This window comes from Tasmannia lanceolata, unplaced genomic scaffold, assembly GCF_043159265.1.
Source record: "Tasmannia lanceolata isolate RefF3 unplaced genomic scaffold, GAP_Taslan_0.1 ptg000002l, whole genome shotgun sequence".
Taxonomy (NCBI): domain Eukaryota; kingdom Viridiplantae; phylum Streptophyta; class Magnoliopsida; order Canellales; family Winteraceae; genus Tasmannia; species Tasmannia lanceolata.
In genome coordinates, this window is record NW_027518679.1 from 23664549 (window position 1) to 23684459 (window position 19911).

Here is a 19911-nt window from a genome sequence, read left to right on the forward strand (position 1 = left end):
ATCTCTTCAGCCATTATAGCTTTCTATTCCAAGCTCTATTCCTCCGAGAATTTATCACGTCCTATCCCGGAGGATGTTGTTTTTAATTGTCTTTCTTTGGAGGAGAGTTCAAAGATGGAAGTTCCTTTTGGTGAGGAAGAGATTGAAAAAGCTCTCTTCTCTCTTCCCAGAAATAAGGCTCCTGGTCCAGATGGCTTTTGTTTAGCATTTTTCCAGTTTTGTTGGTCGGTGGTGAAATGCGACATTTTCAGATTCTTCAAAGAATTTTTTCAGGGGTTGCAACTGGATAAAGTAACGGGAGCCATGTTTATTACCTTGATCCCCAAAATAGAAGGAGCTTCTAAGATATCGGATTTCCGGCCTATTAGCTTGGTGGGATGTCTCTATAAGGTGCTTACAAAGGTGCTGGCGGATCGAATAAAAGTAGTGCTGCCAAAGCTCATTTCTAATAGCCAAAGCGCTTTTGTGGACAAGAGGCAGATTTTGGATTGTTCACTCGTAGCAAATGAAGCCATTGATGATTATCTCCGACTCGGAAAAAAAGGGGTGGTTTGTAAGTTGGATGTGGAGAAGGCTTATGATACGGTAGAGTGGGATTGTTTGGACTATCTTCTGGGTAGAATGGGTTTTGGTAATGTATGGAGATGTTGGATTCAGAGATGTGTTTCGTCTGCTTGGTTCTCAATATTGATTAATGGATCGGCAAAAGGATTCTTTAAATCCTCAGAGGGGTTTGAGGCAAGGGGATCCTTTATCTCCCTTTCTATTTGTCATAGTGGCGGAAACTCTTAGCAAGCTTATTCAGAAAGGTAGTGAAATGGGTTTGATAGAAGGCTTCAGGATAGGAAAGAACAAGGTGGAAGTTTCAATACTTCAATTTGCGGATGATACATTAATTTTCGGTGAGCTGGATAAAGTGAAAGTGATGAACCTCAAGGCAACCCTTAGATGCTACGAGCTGATTACAGGTCAGAGGTCTGATTTCGCGAAATCAAGCATGTTCGCAATCAACTTATCCCCTTGTGAAACTAGTAGTTGTGCGGCTACTTTGGGCTGTAAGATAGAAAAGCTTCCCTCCTCTTATCTTGGCCTTCCACTGGGAGTGGGGAGACCAAATAAAGCTCTGTGGGAACCTATAGTTGCAAGAATTGAGAAACGATTGGAGAGTTGGAAAAGAAGATTAGTCTCAAAAGGGGGCAGACTGACCCTAGTTAAGGCAGTTTTGGCAAACCTTCCTGCTTACTTCCTCTCGCTATTTAGATGCCCTGCAAGTGTGGGGTTGAGGATAGAGAAGATACAACGAAGGTTTCTTTTTTTTTTGGGGGGGGGGTCAAATGAAAAGAAGGGTATCCCATTGGTTAAATGGGAGAAGGTTTGTGCTCCGATTAGAAAAGGTGGATTGGGAATCAGGAAAATTAAGGGTTTCAACTCTGCACTGCTGTGCAAGTGGTTATGGCGGTTTGGGGAGGAGGATCAGGCCCTGTGGGCTAGAGTAATTGGGAGTAAATACGGGGTGCTTGCTGGTAACTGGGAATCGGATGATGCTTTCGAGAGAAGAAGGGTTACGATTTGGAGGGATGTCCTACGTATTAGAAATGTGTTTAGCAAGGGTTGCAAGTTTAGAGTGTATTCTGGGAGGCGTATCAGGTTCTGGCATGATGTTTGGTGCGCAAATGAGCCCTTGGGTTCGCTATTTCCGGATTTATTGAGTGGCTGCAGACAAGAATGCTTTTGTGTGTGACTGTTTAAAAAGAGTGGATTAGAAAGTGATCTGGTGTCCACGGTTTAGAAGAAATTTTTTTGACAGAGAATTAGAGGATCTATCTTCTTTGTTTGAAGTGATCGAGAAATGCTATATTAAGAAATCCGGTGAGGATAAAAGAATCTGGATTTGGAATTCCTCCGGAATCTTCTCTGTGAAATCTATTTATGCTAAGATTGTTCAGGGTGGTGATGATTCTGTTGTGGCTAAGGTTTGGTCCTTTCAGTGCCCCCCTAGAGTGTCATTTTTTGGTTGGTCTGTTAGTAGTGGACGCATCCAAACCATTGACTTTTTGAGAAGAAGGGGTTTTTGGTTGATTGATCACTGTCCGTTATGTCTGGAGGATGGAGAATCTATTGATCATTTGTTCATGCATTGTAAAGTAGTAAGGGTGATTTGGGGTTTAGTCTTGGTAAGATTTTGTATCCAATGGGTTTTTCCCCAATCAATCCCTATTATTTTGTTGGGACTTTGTCCCGTGGAAAAAGAAAGGGAAGGTGTGGTGGAGAATTTGCCTGTTAGCTCTTTGGTGGTCGATATGGAAAGAAAGAAATGGTAGGGTCTTTGATGGAAAAGCCTGCTCAGCCTTCAATATTTATCAGAGGATTATTGCTATATCTATTCAATGGGTGAAAAGTCTTTCCATGTTCAGATTCGTGTCTGCTTATGATTTGTGGGAAAGATGGGATATTATCTGTATGGAAGGGTTAAGAAGGCCAAAGACAATTCAAACGTGGGTTCCGCCTCCCGTGGGTTTCTGCAAGCTAAATGTGGATGGAGCATCCTTTGGAAATCCGGGGTTTGTCAGGCTTTGGTGGCCTGATGAGGGATCATGCAGGTGTTGTGGAGTGGGCGTTCTCCGGTTCGAATGGGATTTCTGATTCGTCAGAGACTGAAGTCAAAGCAGCGTATTATGGAATCCTTCACATTGAAAGACATGTCTTGGATAAAGTGATTGTGGAAACGGATTCCTCCAATGTTATTAGATGGCTTGCTGGTAAAGCTCCTCCTCCATGGAGATTTCTTAGCCTTATTGAGGAGGTATCGGATTGGGTGTCAGGATCGGAGATTTCTTTTGCCCATGTTAGAAGATCAGCTACTGAAGAAGCTGATGGTCTAGCTAAATCTGGGGTCGTTAGGCGGGGTCCAGAGTGGTTCGATTATTTACCGCCTTAATTGTATTTATTTGATGGTTATGTTTTTCTCCTTTTTTCTTTTTCCCTTTGTATTCTGAGGACCATCTCGGTTTCGTTTTATCAATATATTCCACCATTTCAAAAAAAAAAAACATGTACATTACTACTTCCATGAAAACATTGAGAAGTCTAAGATATGAGTTTTTATGTGGTGGCAGCTAATTCTGGGCATAATTTGCTATAGGATTGCCTTGATGCATGTGATGGTTATTAGTGCATTTTTTGCAGGGAGAAGGACATATATATTGCTTTTGCTCAAGATGCTATTGATGAATACGAGGTAACATTCTATTTAGGACCTGTCTGTAATTCTTGAGTTCTTATATAAAACATGTACTCCTCTTTGTCTCTATTGTTTATGCATGGTTAAATGAGTGTTTGGCCCTTGCACTTGTTGCTCTTTCCCTTGTGCTTATCTGCGTTATTTGCTGTTGCATTTTAGCCATAGTTTTTAGACATTTAAGACCGGTTCTTAGGAGCTATAGGGGTAGTACAATCCTACAATGTGTGGTAGGTACCACTATAAAGTAATAAAAAAAAATGTGTATCGATTTTCATTTATTGTGCCTATGGTCATACTATAATTTGCTTATATTGCACGAATTGCATTCATGCACTATGTATCTTCTAGTACTATTTTTTTGAATGGTAAAATATTTTATTAAGGAAAAGGGCAAAAACCCAATGACCGAGTTGGTCAAGTACAACAAAACAGAAGAAAACAAATACAACGCAGGAAAAATGTGAAAATACAAAGGAGACTAAGCAGGGCAAGAAACCAAAGACGAATTTTGAGGCCAAAGCTGAAGCTCTGAGAAGCTTGCCAAGAAGGATCGTCTCCCTAGGAACCCCAGAGTGCGCGAGTGCAGTTGTGCCCAATTTTGAACTCTATACTATTGCTTTCCTGAGTGTCTTGGATATCCTCAATAGCATCAACTAGTCTTCATGGGTTATTGACATCATCTCTTAGCCATCTAACCTATTGAGGGAATCTCTCTCAATAACAATAAAATCCAACTGTAACTGATCCAACAGCCCAATTCCATGAAATACTGCTGGAACTTCTGCCTCATTACTCATTAGCGTCTTTTAGACCACTCTAACCTGAGTAAGCCCAAATCTGCTCTCTATCCTTACAAGACCTCCAATATCAGCCGGACCGGACTTGTCAAGACTCGAGTCGTCGAAGCTTAGTTTCAATTTCCTAGGAAGGGGTGGTTCCCACTTTGGACGTGGGCTTTCCATAACGCATCTGCTCGACCTGATCTCCTCTGAAGACATGTAGAAGGAAGTCCGATATTCCTATAAAGTGAGGAAGGATCGATGCCCATTGAACAACCTTGAGAAGATACGTGAAGGCTTGCTGCCGCATCATTAGAGGCCCTTTTTTCAGCTCTCCTGTTTCTTTCCTGACAAATCAGCCAAAGAATGGCAATAAAGAAAAGGCTGAAAAGGATCTTACCTCTGGGAGGCCAAGGGATAAAAACCCACGACTTATCAAGACCAACTATATGAATAGGGAGAACCCAATTGATTCCGAAAAGATCTAAAATGAAGTGCTAGAGCTTACAAATGTAACTGCATTGAGGCAGCAAGTGATCGAAAGACTTTGTATCAACAAGACACAACGCACAATGGTTAACAATATTCCTAAGATATAATGGAGTTGTTTCTTGTTAGAAGAGTAGATACAGAGACACTGTCAAATTTCCGGTCAATGAAGTTTCTACAAAAACCTATTTTCCAGTCCATATTTTCATTGGATTGTGTAGATTATCCGCTGCTCTACTCTTTTTATTGGATGCCACACTAAACAAGATAAAATGCTACTACCAACCCAATTATCAAGTCAGAATCTAACCTATTTCCCTCTCCGCTTTGAATCATTTCCTTCTATGGAATAAGGGGCTAAATTTCATAATCTCTCTCCACATTGTTGTCCTGTTGGCTTTTGCCCTTTCATATCTGTATCCATCTACCCGTTCCCATCCTATGTAGCCAGGACCATATTTGGAATCCATAACGATTCTCCGAAGGTGCTCTCTGTCTTCTCCATGTTTTCACAGCCATTTTCCCAATCAGGCTTTTTTCATCAATCTCATCTTCCTAAAATCAAAGCCTCTCTCTTTAGTTGGCTTGTATACGTTGTCCCAATTTACTAGGTGGTTTTTTCTACTGATTACTTTATTATTCAACAGAAGGTTCCTTTGACGTTACTTTATTTTGTGGATCACTAGTTCCAGGGAAAAAAGAGGGACATGAAATAAAGAGGCAGATTGGCCAGGACAACCTTGATCAAAGTGATTCCGCAACCTAGGGAAAGCATGGACTTTTTCTCAACAATCGAATCCCATAAGCTTTTAGTCAGTCTGCTTATACAAAGGGGTAGGCAGATAACAATACTATTTAGATCACATAGACGGGTAAGCCATGCTTGTTTCAATAACAATGTTACAATACTATTTAGACCACATAGATGGGTAAGCCATGTTTGTTTCAATAACAATGTACTGTTATAAGATACACACGAGTTATATTCAATAATTATAATGATGATTATAATATCATAGTAATAGTAAGAGTAACAGTGAATGTAGCTGTAACATGAAGAGTAATATGGTTTCATAAAGATTGTTTGGTTAATCCATCTGCTTCTATAATCAGGCACGTGAGACTGCGATGTCTGTTCAAGGAAAGATGGTGGACTTACAACGGAAGAAAAGCAAAGGTCTGTGTTACTTATGTGATATTTTCATGGGCTACATTTCAAGGTTGAAACTTGAAACGTGACCTGCACTATATGAACTGTAAGGAATATGAATAATTGCTACAGATTTTATTATTGATGCTTTACATTGCTGTCCGTGTTATTAGTATTTTTATGTACTGATATTAAATTCTTACCCCAATTCATTTGAAAGGTTGATTACATTGTTTTTTTTTTGAAAGGTTGATTACATTGTTTTTAACTTGTTTTTGCTGTTGGACATAATGTTAATCATTTCTATTTCATTTAAGTTCGTGCTATTATATTTCTAGTAATGATATTGATTGCTGCAAATGTAAGTCTTTACTAAAGCAATTTAACTTTTTGTGTGACTGATTATGTGCCCCTTTGATTTAATTGACTTGCATCTTGTGTCACAAGATAGTATGAGGTTGATAAAGAAAATTTATGAGACAGCATAATCAGAATCATTGGTTGCATAGACAGTTGATACTAGGATTACATGGATTCTTCTAGATGGGTGAAGTACTTGTGTTGGACACGTCTTGGATTTTGTTACTTCAGGAATCACTAGACACTTCTTGATATCTTTTGTTTGTTTGTTTTTGAATAAATGAATACTACTATCCCAACATTACAATTACTGTTTGTTTTGAGTTTTCCCATCCTAATAATAAAATTCTTAAATGGAAATAAAACATGATATATACTTTAACCTATTAAAATTTTCAATATATTACTTGTTATTACTTATAACCATATTATTATGTAAAAAAAATTAAAATTTGAGACTTGATTAAAATATTTTGGCAAATCCACGAATCATTCTTTTTGTGGTTTGACGAATCCGACACTCGTTACCCGTGTTGGATTCTGACACTCGTATCCGTACTGATGCACCATAGGATAAAGGTTATAGGGGATAGTGTGGCCTTGATGTCAGCCCGATGAAAGGATTTGATCTTGCTCCTTCAAGGATGTTTCTTAGTAAATTCTTTTCTTTCACCTCTTGAAGTATTGACTGCCTGTCATCTCCATTTAGTTGTGTTTGGGCGTTTGGGGTTCCTTGCCACCCCCCTAGTGTGGATGTCTTTGCCTCTTTGGTGGATGGTGATTGTATGTAATCTCCACATTTGTGAAATGTTTAAGGTAATGGAATTTTACTCCCAAGTATTGTGTAATGAGGAGGAGAAGAACATGGATCATCTCTTACCAATCTCCTACATGCTCTAGTGGTAAAGGCAATAGGTACTCTGTTGCGAGGTGTAGGGTTCAAGACTGTGCAGGAAGAGATGAAACATGGATCATCTCTTTGTCCATTGCAAATTAGTCTAAAAGAGTTGGGATAGCATGCTTAAGTGTTTCAGCGTCACTTGTGGTTTTTAGGACTTAGTTTTGAAACTTTATGCGGGATGCCAAATTCTCCTTTCCACTTTGTGATTGTTGCGGAAACCCTGAGCAGGCTCATTGAGAAAGGAAAAATCTGGGTCTAATAGAAGGTTTTAAAATTGGTGGGGGAGGAGTAGAAGTATCCCAGCTTCATTTTGCAGATGTCACACTCTTGTTTAGTTCACCTCACGTGTTGAAAGTTTTGAATTTGAGGGCTATCCTGAGATGCTATGAATCAATAATGGGACAATGATCTGACTTTCATAAATCTAGCTTTTTTGGAATCCATCCGGAGGCCAGTGGAATTCAAGGGTTGGCAGGCATTATGGGGTGCAAAGTGGATTACTGCTTGGGTTAGGCAGAGCTTTAAAAATGTGTTGGGATCATGTTGTGCAAAGAGTGGAAAAGAGGTTGGACACTTGGAAGAGACATTTAGTGTCTAGGGGTGGCAGAATCACTCTCATCAAAGCTGTGCTCGTCAATATCCCGATTTACCAGATGTCTATTTTCATGTGCCCGGCAAGTGTTGTAAAAAGAATTGAACAAATTCAAAGACGCTTTCTTTGGGCGGGCGGGGGGCTGATAAGTTGGGAATTCCATTTTAAAGTGGGGAAAAAGTATGCAAGCCAATAAAAGGTGGAGGTCTTAGGATTAGAAGGATAAAGGAGACTAACATAGCCCTTCTGGGCAAGTGGTTGTGGTGATTTGGCAAGGAGTCTCATTTGTGGGTCAGAGTCATTGAAGGGAAGTATGGCACTCTACCAGGGCACTGGGCGTCTAAAGATAATTTCAGATGCCAAGGGATAACAATATGGAGAGATATGATGAGGTTCAATCATTTGTTTGAAGCAGGCATAAGATACAGGGTATACTCAGGTGAGAGAATTCTATTTTGGTTAGACATATGGTGCGGTGATTGATCGCTCAAAGAGGTATTCTTGGATTTGTACGTTATAGCATAGCTTAAGGAAAGCTTTGTCAGAGACAATATGGAGCGAAGGAATGAGAGCATAATTTGGAAACCTCAATTCAGAAGAAATTTCTTTGATTGAGAGCTTGCATCCATTGGTAGGCTGCTTGAGTTGCTTGAAAAGGGGTTATATAAAACGGGATGGGGAAGACAAATGGGTTTGGAGCAATATAAGTCTCTTTAAATGTGTTTCAAGGTGGATTAAGTCTTTTTAGGGTGGTGCCGATACTATTGTACCAACTGCACTCCAGATTTAGATGCTCATACCAAAGGATTCCCACATCATGGTCAATAGATCCCCTGAACCAAGGCAGAGACTTAATCCATAAGTGCTCAAGAATATCAAAAGATGAACCCTTGGGATCGATCTACACCTGTGTAGGTGTTTTTCCCACTCAAATGCCAATGAAGGGTATGCCCTACTAAGACGCTGTGCTAAGAGTGAGCCTGAGTTTAGAAGGTATCCTTTATTTCCACTTTCTTATTAGTTCATTTGATTTAGGGCTCAATGTTCAATTCTCAGTAATTCGAACAACTCACCTTTCAAGTTTGAGTACAAAATAGGAGTTTATATTAAAAACATTATAATAGACTTCAATATTTCATGATCTTCGGCATCCAGTTTCGTTTAGAATTTTCGAAGGATTGCCAACTAGATACCAATCGGTCACCGTTGGTACAATGGTTTTCTAATCGACCACAACTGAGAATCGATAGTTCATAGGATTTTCTTAATTTGTTTAGAATGATTCCAATTTCCAGGCATGAAAGTTTGCACATGAATAGATCACCATTAAATATCCATGGTACAAAAATACCCAATTTAAAGATCCATTGACAACTATTTTAGTCGTATTTGTCATTATTTAAGTTAGTAATTCACTAGTTATTTTATTACTTTCTGACACTATATTGCTTAATATCTACTTTTAAAATTCTAGAAGTACAAAAGGATGATTCCAATTTCTTCTTTACCATTCAAATGATTCCTATGTTATTCCAATTTTCTGCAGAATTCCTCATTACCATTAAAAAAAAAATGATTCCAATTTCTTCTGAACATTGACGTGCCAATAGCCATATCAGACAATTTCAACATCGAATCCGTTCCATAAAGATACTAGAATCTCAAGCAACTCAGCTCAAAATTCATGACTGGACAGTGTAGCAGATTCTGTGACCAAAGTTGGGTCTAGTCAAAAGTATGGAAAATGGCATCAGAAATTCTTGAAATTAACACCATTTGAAAGATATTTCTGTGTAGAATAAATGTCGTGCAGACATTTTTTTTCATTTGATGATTCAAAAAGTAGCTATAATGGAAAAACCATACACTAGTCAAATTCAGGATTTCATATTGGGGTTTGGCAATCAGTTGCAGACGGAATTTTCTAGAAAAATCATGAAATCCAAATTATCTATATTTTGGCTTGCATACTTCTAACCTATCAAATATGGGTAGGAAAAATTATGTGTCTAATTCCGAAGAAAAATATTTTTCTATATTTTATAAAACAGGTTATAAGCAATTACTTTCGGGAACAGATTTCATATGAAGAAGGGCCTTAGGATTTTAATGTGAAACCTTATCTAAGAGAGAATGCTTTCATATCAACTCCAAAAGTACGTAAAAAACTCAAAGTAGGTCAAGAAACTATTTTCTCTTACTCTATCTTCTCTTCTTTTCCGCACTTTTTTCTCCTCTTCCTCTTTTCGCTTCTCCTCCTCCATCTTCTCTTCTCTTCTCTTCCCCTTGCTTCCTTTCTCCTCCCTTCTCACGAATTCTGTGTTATATTTTCTCATTTTCTCTTTCTTCTCTATTCTAGTCCCCTCTCTTATTTTCTAGTTGCCATTTTGAAATGCACACACAGGTATATTGGTCTCAATATACCTCTGCCATTTTGCAATGCACACACAGGTATATTGGTCTGAATATGCGCGCACACACACACACACAGGTATATTGGTCTCAATATCCTCTACCTCATTTTGCTCTTGGAATTTTCTAAAATCATTGTCTATGCTTTATTTTTCTCAAATGCTGTTTGTTTTGTTTACCTCTAATTTAGATTCTTACTGCAACTAGATATTATATTTCCGCAATCGTTATTGGTCATGTAATTTGGAAAATTTTGCTCTATAGCTAGTTTACGTAAGCTTGATGAACAACCTCAGTGGTTGAAAGTGGGCAAACTTCGTGATTATCAGATTGAGGGGTTGAATTTTCTTGTTAACAGGTATGGTCCACCATCTTTATTATTATTTGTTGTCATGTTGTTAATATGTACAAGGTATAGTTCGTCCACTGCCTTTTCTGGTATTATGCTTAGTGGTGCCTTGTTTCTAACACAGTTGGAGAAATGATACGAATGTAATTCTAGCTGATGAGATGGGTCTTGGTAAAACTGTTCAATCAGTTTCAATGCTAGGTTTTCTACAGGTATGCTGCATCTTTCCTCAGAGATCGCACTGTTACATGTTTTTTGTGGATTTGCTAGTCAATTTCATGGAAAACCATTTCACGGCTGGCTTTTGCATGTGAGAATAGCCACCTCAGATGAATTAAATGAATAAGACAAAATAAGTCAACCTGTGGGGCTGTTCTCACATTCAAAAGCCAGCCGTGAAATGGCTTTCTGTGAAATTGCCTAGCAAATTCTATTTCTTTGTGTACAAATACCAATGCTTATTCATTTTGCTCTTCTTGCAGAATGTGCAGCAAGTTCATGGGCCATTTCTTGTTGTCGTACCATTGTCAACTTTATCAAACTGGGCAAAGGAATTCAGGAAGTGGCTCCCTAAAATGAATGTAGTTGTATATGTTGGAAACCGTGCTAGTCGAGAGGTTTGATGTGCTTTATTTTTCATGTATTTCGATGTTTGTATGCTTAGTACTTATAATTGTTAAGAGTACTTTTGAATTTTCCATGTTGAACTCCTCGCTGCCTTCAGTTTATATAAAAGCAATTCTGCTTTTGGGTATGTGGGGTTTAATTGACAGGAAAAAAACAATATGCACCACGTTTTTTCCAGTTCAAGTTCTTTTTTTTTTATTATCATGTTTCCTAAGTGCTCCATTGCTAATTGATTTCTCATTTGATCCTTAGGAAAGTCAAGTCTTCTCTCTGCTTAGTTGATTAGCAACATGGTTTTAAATTTTGGGGCCGGGACTGAAATTTAATACCGAAACCAAAATTTTAAAATTTGGGCCCAAATTATAAGATTTTCACCGAAATTTCCACCGAAACTGAAATCGAAATTTCTAATCTTGATTAGCAAGTGCACCACATTTTTGGGAGAGTTATCTAGACCAGATTGGAACAAGGTTTGAATTATACTGTCAACGGCAGTACTTGGTGGTAATCTGAGTTACTTGTAGGCATGAAGGCCTGCTTGTCCTATAAGGTGTTGCTAGTTGGATGAGTACAATCTTCTCTTTAGCATTAGAATTGGAGTTTTTGATGGCAAAAGTATAATAAATGGTAGACATTTCATTGCTTGGGAGGAATTGGTGGTGTTAGATGTTGGTGGTTGGGATTGGGATGGTACAAGGGGTCTTCAGTGGTGGTTCATTGACTCCTCAAGAAAGGAAGTGTGGTAGCACATGTGAGGGGAAGCCATATATGCATCATGGAAATTGGATGAGTCGAGGAGGCTTTTTAACGATTGACTTGAAGTGTAAATAATATGAGATATGGGAGTGGATTTTTCATTGTGGAATGTCATATGTGTTGGGCTTAGGAAATGAAGATATTTTATTGAAAAATAACTGATCCTTTTCATGAACTGAAGATAATCTCTTGAAAAATAAGTTATCCTTTTCATCCTTTGAAAGTTTATCACCATTTTCGCGATATTTGTATGCATTTTGATCCTTTTGTTCTGATTGCAGGTTTGTCAGCAATATGAGTTTTACACCAATAAAAAAAGTGGCAGACAAATTAAATTCAATGCTTTATTGACTACCTATGAAGTAATATTGAAAGATAAAGCTATATTCTCTAAGATCAGATGGAACTATCTTATGGTTGATGAGGCACACAGGCTAAAGAATAGTGAAGCTTCCTTGTATACAACTCTTTCGGTATGACACCTTTCCAAAAGTGTTTTCAACACGGACTTGGTTTGTGTTATTTAATAACTGGACTAGTTTATTGTTGCTTGGGCAGATGTGATTGACGACATTTTGTCTTTTGTTGGCAGGAAGTGTCCACCAAAAACAAGTTACTTATTACTGGTACTCCATTACAGAACAGTGTTGAAGAGCTATGGTGATTACTCATCTGGGTTTTTATTTATTTTTTTAAATATAGAAAAACACGATCTGCTTGCTTTCATGTGATTATCCCAGTTTGTTATACTAATGCTATGATTGCCACACAGACACGTATTAATTTCAGGTGTCATTTACTTCAGAATTTTTTTCTATATTTTTATCTAAACCCTTGGAGGGAAATGCAAGTCTCTTTAAAATCTTGCGTTGACTGTTGCTAAACACGGGCCCAGTTGACAAAATTTAATAACCGAATCATCTATATGACATTTTAATATTTTAAAAAGTATTTTTAAATTACATGTCAGTTCTGTCAATTAATTGCACATATTCTCAGTATTCTATTTTCTACTTTTTAGATAGCTCTTTATTCTATCTACCCAAATTTTTGTTCAGGAAAATCTCAAATTGTTATATAATATATATTTTTCATGCAATATCACTTTCCAAATTTATATTATGCATTATGCTTAACGAGACTTGAGCTTATTTTAACCTACCATTCTTATGAACCATTCAGGAAAAAAACCTACTATTCTTACAATGTAAAATGGTTAAAGCATAATTTTATGGTTGACTTCGTCTGGCAAATGTTTCAAAAACCAGACAAGTGATTGAAACTGTGGTGCAAGAGTTGCGGTCCAAATCAGTTTAACTTCCTATTCACTCTGACCTGTAATGGTGGCATCTATATTTGTCTCATAATTGTATTTACAGAAGTTATAAGAAAAGGAAAATGAAATAGGATTTAATGTGTTGTATTGTTTGGAAGATCTTTTAATTTTCAAGCTTTAGTTAAAAAAGAAACAAATAAAGATTATCAAGCTTTAGTTTTGTAATTTCTTGGTAACATGAACTGATAATTGTGTGACATTATTCCCTGCCCTATCTTTCTTGTAGTGAAGAGTTATCATATAAATCTGAGGACCATTATCTCCTGTGTAGGTTTGAGATTTATTTTTCGAAAAAGTGATATGAAAAAAAGAAAGAAAAAAAAAGTGAAGGAGAAATTGGAGAGAAGAAAAAAAATGTTGCTTCTTGGTGTGTTGCTGCTCGTGCATGTGCCTGTTTATATATCTAAAACAAAGGAGAGAAGCAGTTGATGCTTGCTGGATGGTGATAGCTATCCGGGTTGAAAGTTTCTACCAATGAATGAGTGCTTTATTCTAGCTTTGAAAAAATTAGTACATTTTGGACTATGTTACGAATACCGTTCTCGGGAATTTCTCGTAAATGGAAAATCTCTGGATATATTATTATTATTTTTTTCGTTTATATCCGGAAAAAATAAAAATAAAAATATTAAAAAAATAAAAATAGATAAATAGAATAAAAATATCTTAAAAAATATAGGGATAATATCATGATATTTTATGATAAAAAAAATGAAAATATCGTTATATTTTTAAAATCTCAGGATTTTTTCTAGATTTTGTTGTTTTATCAAAATTTTGTGATAAAAATGCGATATTTTGAAAATATCAGAGATATTTGTGACATAGATTTTGGATAAGCTGGCCAGATTTGCTGATTCAGGTCCAAACTGGTCCCTGTGTCTGTCTTGGTCCATTTTAAGAACATAGCTTTAAATGCTTAAAGTACATGAGGATGAGATATGATATGCCAACACTTCTTTCTCGATTTTCTACAAATTAATTGTAAATGGTAGTTCATATCTTCAACAGGCAATAATAACATGTGCAAGGCTTTCCACCTATGGTTAGTGGTAAAATCTGTCTCATCGCGGGTGTGTGGGGGGGGGGGGGGGGGGTGCGACATGACACGGATACGCGGGTACGTGATTTTCCAAAAAACTCGGGTGCGGGTGCGTTGAATATAATAATATTTTTATTATTTTATTGGATATTTATAAAAACTAAAAATAAAATAAAATAGAAGAGCAATCAAATAACAATAACATCACCAAATTGAAAATTCTAATATTACTCTTCGTTTCATACTTGATTAAGTTCATCATTAAGCACCAAAATAACATAAAGCACCAAAATAACATAAAGCATCAATGCATCATCTATCCTTATTCCCAGAAGTCTGTCACCTCATCTCCAATATCGACAACGTCTTCCTCTACGTCGTCGGTAAAAACAATGTACTCCAACTCCGGCTCATCCAAAGAAAGACTAGCAACTTCAAGTACCCCTACATCCTCGAAGGAATCAAATGTATCTCCACCTATGTCCCACATCTTTGTCTCTTCTTGCTTATATTGTGGAGTTTGTCTTGAGAGAAGCCGAAGTTCGCTATGAACGAAAACCAAATCTTGAGCTCGTTGTGGAGTTATTTTGTTCCTCTTGAGAGAATACACAAAAGAGTAAGTGCTCCAATTCCTCTCGGCACAAGATGAAGATGAAGGTTGCATAAGAATCTTCAAAGCTATGCTTTGAAGCATAGGGGCACATGTACCATGGATGGCCCACCACTCATGAGGCTTGATAGTGAACCGTTCATTGATGGAATCAACATCATTGAATAATCCGGACTTCATGGAGAATTTGGCGAACTCTACATTAGCTTTTGTGCGGTCCTCGGAATTGGTGAAGTATCTCTTGAAGCACTTTATCCTCTCGGTATAAATTTCTGCATCCTTATGTGGAGGCACCCGACTTGAATCTTCACTGAGCCATTGCTCACTATAATACCTTTAAGAAAGAAAAAACTAATTTAGCTTCAAATTTCAAGTCAAAAGTTAGAACTTAGAAATAAACATAAATAGCTAATAATCTAAATAAATTTAAAGTCACCTAACCTTGGATTCAATGAATGAGCCAAGCAATGAAGTGGAGTGTTGCTCTTGTTCCAACGAGCAACAAGAATCTCGTGCGCCACGTCAAAAAATTTGGACTCCTCTTCTTTCCTCTTTCCTTCCTATATATCGCGGCCCTTACTTTCTCTATCATGGTATCCCACAAATCATAAACCAAGTGAAGGCACGGCTTATCCGTGTCACACTCTCTAAGCATGTCATAGATGGGGGATGTAAATGCGAGTATGTAGTCAATAGAATCCCACCATACGTCATCTAACACCTCTTTTACAAACCTCGCTTTCCCCACGTCATCCTCCCTATAACAAGTCCATTTGTCGCTAATAGCCATTGCTTGAAGACCTTGCTTTAAGAGTTTCAATCTCTTAAGCATAACAATAACACTCGCGAATCGAGTCTCCGCCACAGAAAGCAACTTCAAAATGTTGAACTCGTTGAATATGGCTAGTCTTATGGAATGATTCATTATGAAATTCTTAATGATGCTAGCATCTCCCGAAACATCCGTTATCCAACTACATTCGTCATATGTAACTTGATTTGCTTCCACATTCTTCACCGCACATATGTTCTTCAAAGCAAGGTTGAGGGTGTGCACCACATAAGGGGTCCAAAAGATGGAAGGAAATTGTGCCTCAATAAGTTGCCCGGCCGCCTTGTAATTTGCGGCGTTGTCGGTAATTACTTGGACAACATTTTCATGCCTAACTTTCATAATTACCTCCTTCAACAAGTTGGCAATGAAATGTTTGTCCTTTGTCTCTCCCGAACAATCTACCGCCTTAAGAAACATAGGCTTATCCTCGGTTAACGCCATGAAGTTAATGAGAGGCCGCCTTTGTGAGTCACTCCATTCATCACTAACAATGCTCACCCCTTTATCCTTCCATGTGTCTTTAAGGGGTTGCAACAACTTATCAACATTTGCCATCTCTTTTTGTAGTAGAGTCGTCCTTAGCAAGTTGTACCCCGGAGGCAAATAACCGGAAATTGGATTGTTGGCCGCATAAGAGTATGAACTCGCATAGTGTGGGTTCCTTGCTAAGTGAAATGGCAAGCCACCGGAGTAAAACATCCAAGCAATCTCGCCATATAGGTGATCACGGGCCGCCATGTTGAATGCCTTTTCAATAGCACTCACACTTCCACTTGGACCACTTGTCTTCCTCTTTAGATCAAAACTTGGAGGGACAAACATATTACTTGGGCAACTCAATGATCCACTACTTGATGATGGCGGCAATGGCACTCTCTTGGGAGCATTTTGCTTCATAGCCTCCTTGCATTCTTCCTCCAACCTTTGCATTCCTAGTAGGTCACTTGCTTTCACCTTAGGACACACTCCGATTCCTTGTCCCGATACCTTCAACAAGTGCGCCCTAACCCTTGTGTAGTAGCTATTCCACTCTTATGACAAAAATTACATTCTTATCTCACATTCCCTCCACCCTTAGGATTTTTATCAAATCTAGTGGCATACCTCCACAAGGGCTTCGAGAGGTCTTCATCACTAGAAGTAGAAGGTGGTGCATTTGTGGCTTGGGCGGCACTATTAGCCCCGGATGAAGTCATTCTTGATTTTTATGATTGCAATCTATTGAAAGAAAGAACAAACACAAATTTAGACTATTTAGTAAGCAAACACAACAATCTCAATTAAATAGGGTTTAATTTAAAGCCCTAAGTCCCTAAATCCTAAATTCGTAATTGTGAGCCCAAAAATGGTTATTGGAGTCAAAATTAAATATAATTTTGAGTCCAAGAATTAGTTTTGGGCTCCTAATCGGTTGTGACAAGTCACAATCCCAAACTAACATGGACTAAACCCTAACTCCCTCCCTAAATGGTTAAACCCCTAATTGTGATCCCAAATCAGATTATTGGAGTCAAAATTAAACATAATTTTGACTCCAAAAATTAGTTTTGGACTTTTGGGCTCCCAATCGGTTGTCACAAATCACAATCCCAAATTAACATGGATTAAAATTTAACTCCCTCCCTAAATAGTTAAATCCCTAATTGTGATCCCAAATCAAATTATTGAAGTCAAAATTAAACATAATTTTGACTCCAAAAAACTGATTTGGGCTCCAATCATTTGTGGGGATTAGGGAACCCAAATTAAGAAAGAGAGAGAGAGAGAGAGAGAGAGACTTACACACTCACAAAGAGAGAGAGAGAGAGGCAGAATGAAAGAGAGAGAGAGAGTGAGAGAGAGAGAGAGTGAGGCAGAGAGATAGAGAGGGAGAGGGAAAGACAGTGAGAGAGAGAAAGACACAGAGAGAGAGAGTGTGAGGTGGAGAGAGAGAGAGAAACAGAGAGGGAGAAAGAGAGAAACAGAGAGAGAGAGAGGAAGAGAGAGAGAGAGAGAAACAAAGAGGGAGAGAGAGAGAGAGAGAGAGAGAGAGAGAGAGAAATAGAGAGAGAGGCTACCTGTGCCGTCGCCATCGCCGTCTCCGTCTGTAACGACCCGGATTTTCGGATAAACCCGAATCGCCACCAAAGACAGAAACTAAATGTAACTCATGAAAAATGCGGAATAATTTTTTTTTCTAAATAACAAAGAACTCAAATAATTCTATGTCTACTAAGAATTTCATTGCATGCATATAAATCAATCATTGCTCAAGAGTACAAGTTTAGGTTACCGTCACCTACCTTAGTTATTTGTGATGTGAAAGAGTAAGAAATCCTCTATGTATGAGTAGGGATTGCTACCGAATCTGAAACACAATGATATACCAAATTCTAAGTTTCCTCAATCCATATTTCCAAGTGACACACACACACACACACCTAAGGCTTATGTGAGACCATTTCCTTTTATTATTCTTAATTATCGTTGTTTATAGTTACCTTTGGGTGAAAACAATAGTTTAGGGGCTGTTTTCTAAAAAAAATCCATCAATAAATACGCATCTACCGGGACCAAAATGATGTCGAACGGACAAGATCTGATGCCCCAAAAATTAGTTATACTAAAAAAAACGAAAATACACTGTGATTTTTGGTCTAGGGATATACGGTCCTGATTTAATTAAGGTTATTAACTTTCTAGGCCCATGTGGGGTCGGGTCTTTACACCGTCTCACAGTTGGGTTAGGGTTAGGGTTTGGAGAGAGAGAGAGAGAGAGAGAGAGAGAGAGAGAGAGAGAGAGACGACGACCCTGAGAGAGGGAGAGGGTTTTAAAACCCTCTCTCATTATTTAAAATACACCCCCCTCTTTGTTAATGGCACACCCTCTCTTTTTTTTTTTAAAAAAAAAGTTAAAACGAGTCGGGTGCGTCTGGGTGCGCATCCCAAATGCACCCGACACGCACCCATTTATGTTTTTTGTTTTTTAAAAAAAAAACTATACGGGTGCGCACCCGACACGCACCCAGGGCGCACCCGTGTCGGATACGCACCCGGTACTGGTGCACAGCCCATTTGGGCGCACCCGTGCTTTCTTGCTGACTTATATGTGGATAAAGATTTCAACCTTGAATGTATGGAGAAGGGGGCAAGGCAGGATGAGTATTTTTTCCTTTATTTCTTTTTTTTCCAGACCGGGATGCTGCTCCATTGTTACATTTTTCACCTAGCTATGCAATTTTGTGTCTGTTCTTTTGGGTGCGTTAGTCATAAATATCTCAGATTTTTTATTGAAATATGGCGATATTTACGTTTTTTTTTATAAAACAACAAAATCTTGAAAATTTTGCCAATATTTTAAAAAATACCGAGATAACTTCATATTTTATTCTAATCATCAAATATCCCAATAAATTAACGATACTATTTGCTGTCCTAATTTTGTGCTTAAATTTTATATTTTTATATATTTTAAGTAATTTATTTTTCCACTTTTTCCCAATATAAACCCGAACATAACAAAAAATTTTAAAAAATCCCGAGATACACCCTTTCTGAGAAATACTTGAGAAAAAAAAATTTGTGGCTATGGTTGTTACACTGGTGGCAAGCACAGCTTGCCTGAGATTTGAAAGATGCCATTGGCGATTTAAAGAATTTGCATGATCATACGGTCTGGATATTGCACACGTCTTAGTATTCCATCAATATTTTTGTGTATAGATGGTGGTTTTGTTGGGATAAATGGTGACAAATTTATATTAGATCTAATATAAATTTATTTGGCTGTGTCTTCAAAATTGAATACTTCCTTTTTTTTTCTTTTCTTATTGATATTTTTTGATTATTTCTTCTTCAACCTTTTCTTTTGCCTTTTGTGTTCCTGCATTTCACACGTTATAGTAGTCCATCAATATTTTTGTGAATAGATGGTGGTCTTTGTTGGGATAAATGGTGACATATATGCTTATTATGTGGATCTAATATAAATTTATTTGGTCGTGTCTTCAAAAATTGAATACTACCTATTTTTCTTTTCTTATTGAATTCTTTTGGTTAATTCTTCTTCAACCTCTTCTGCTGCTTTTTGTGTTCCTACATGATCACTAAAACTGCCAGTGATTTTAGTTTTTACTTGCCCTGTTTCATTGTTTGGAGCAAAACTTTGGCTATTCGCATATAAAGAGAAATTATTTGTCATTATTTATATTCAATGCATTTTTCAAAATTTTTAATGGTCTTTTCAATTCACATGCAAGTCTGAAATCATATCTTTCTCCATTTATCTGTTCGTTGTTACATTGTAGGGCTCTACTGCATTTCCTTGATCCTGAGAAGTTCAAGAACAAAGATGATTTTGTCGAGAAATACAAGAATTTAAGCTCCTTCAATGAAACTGAGGTACAGTCCTTGATCACTTACCACAGTCATATTTCCATGTCTTGTCTAGTAT

General features: G+C 37.6%; 1 protein-coding gene across 3 annotated transcripts in view; it reads left to right on the forward strand.

Moving 5' to 3' along the window:
• LOC143890948 (protein CHROMATIN REMODELING 5-like) overlaps positions 1-19911 on the forward strand; it is a 103763-nt gene that overhangs the window by 43642 nt on the left and 40210 nt on the right. For all 3 annotated transcript variants that reach the window (XR_013255279.1, XM_077395639.1, XM_077395677.1), the window contains exons 9-16: positions 3187-3238; positions 5623-5686; positions 10189-10282; positions 10398-10485; positions 10756-10890; positions 11938-12129; positions 12249-12316; positions 19766-19859. Coding sequence is in view for 2 of the 3 variants with exons in the window: in XM_077395639.1 (XP_077251754.1) it covers positions 3187-3238; positions 5623-5686; positions 10189-10282; positions 10398-10485; positions 10756-10890; positions 11938-12129; positions 12249-12316; positions 19766-19859 (787 nt within the window). In the remaining variant the exon portion in view is untranslated. The remainder of the gene's footprint in view (positions 1-3186; positions 3239-5622; positions 5687-10188; positions 10283-10397; positions 10486-10755; positions 10891-11937; positions 12130-12248; positions 12317-19765; positions 19860-19911) is intronic.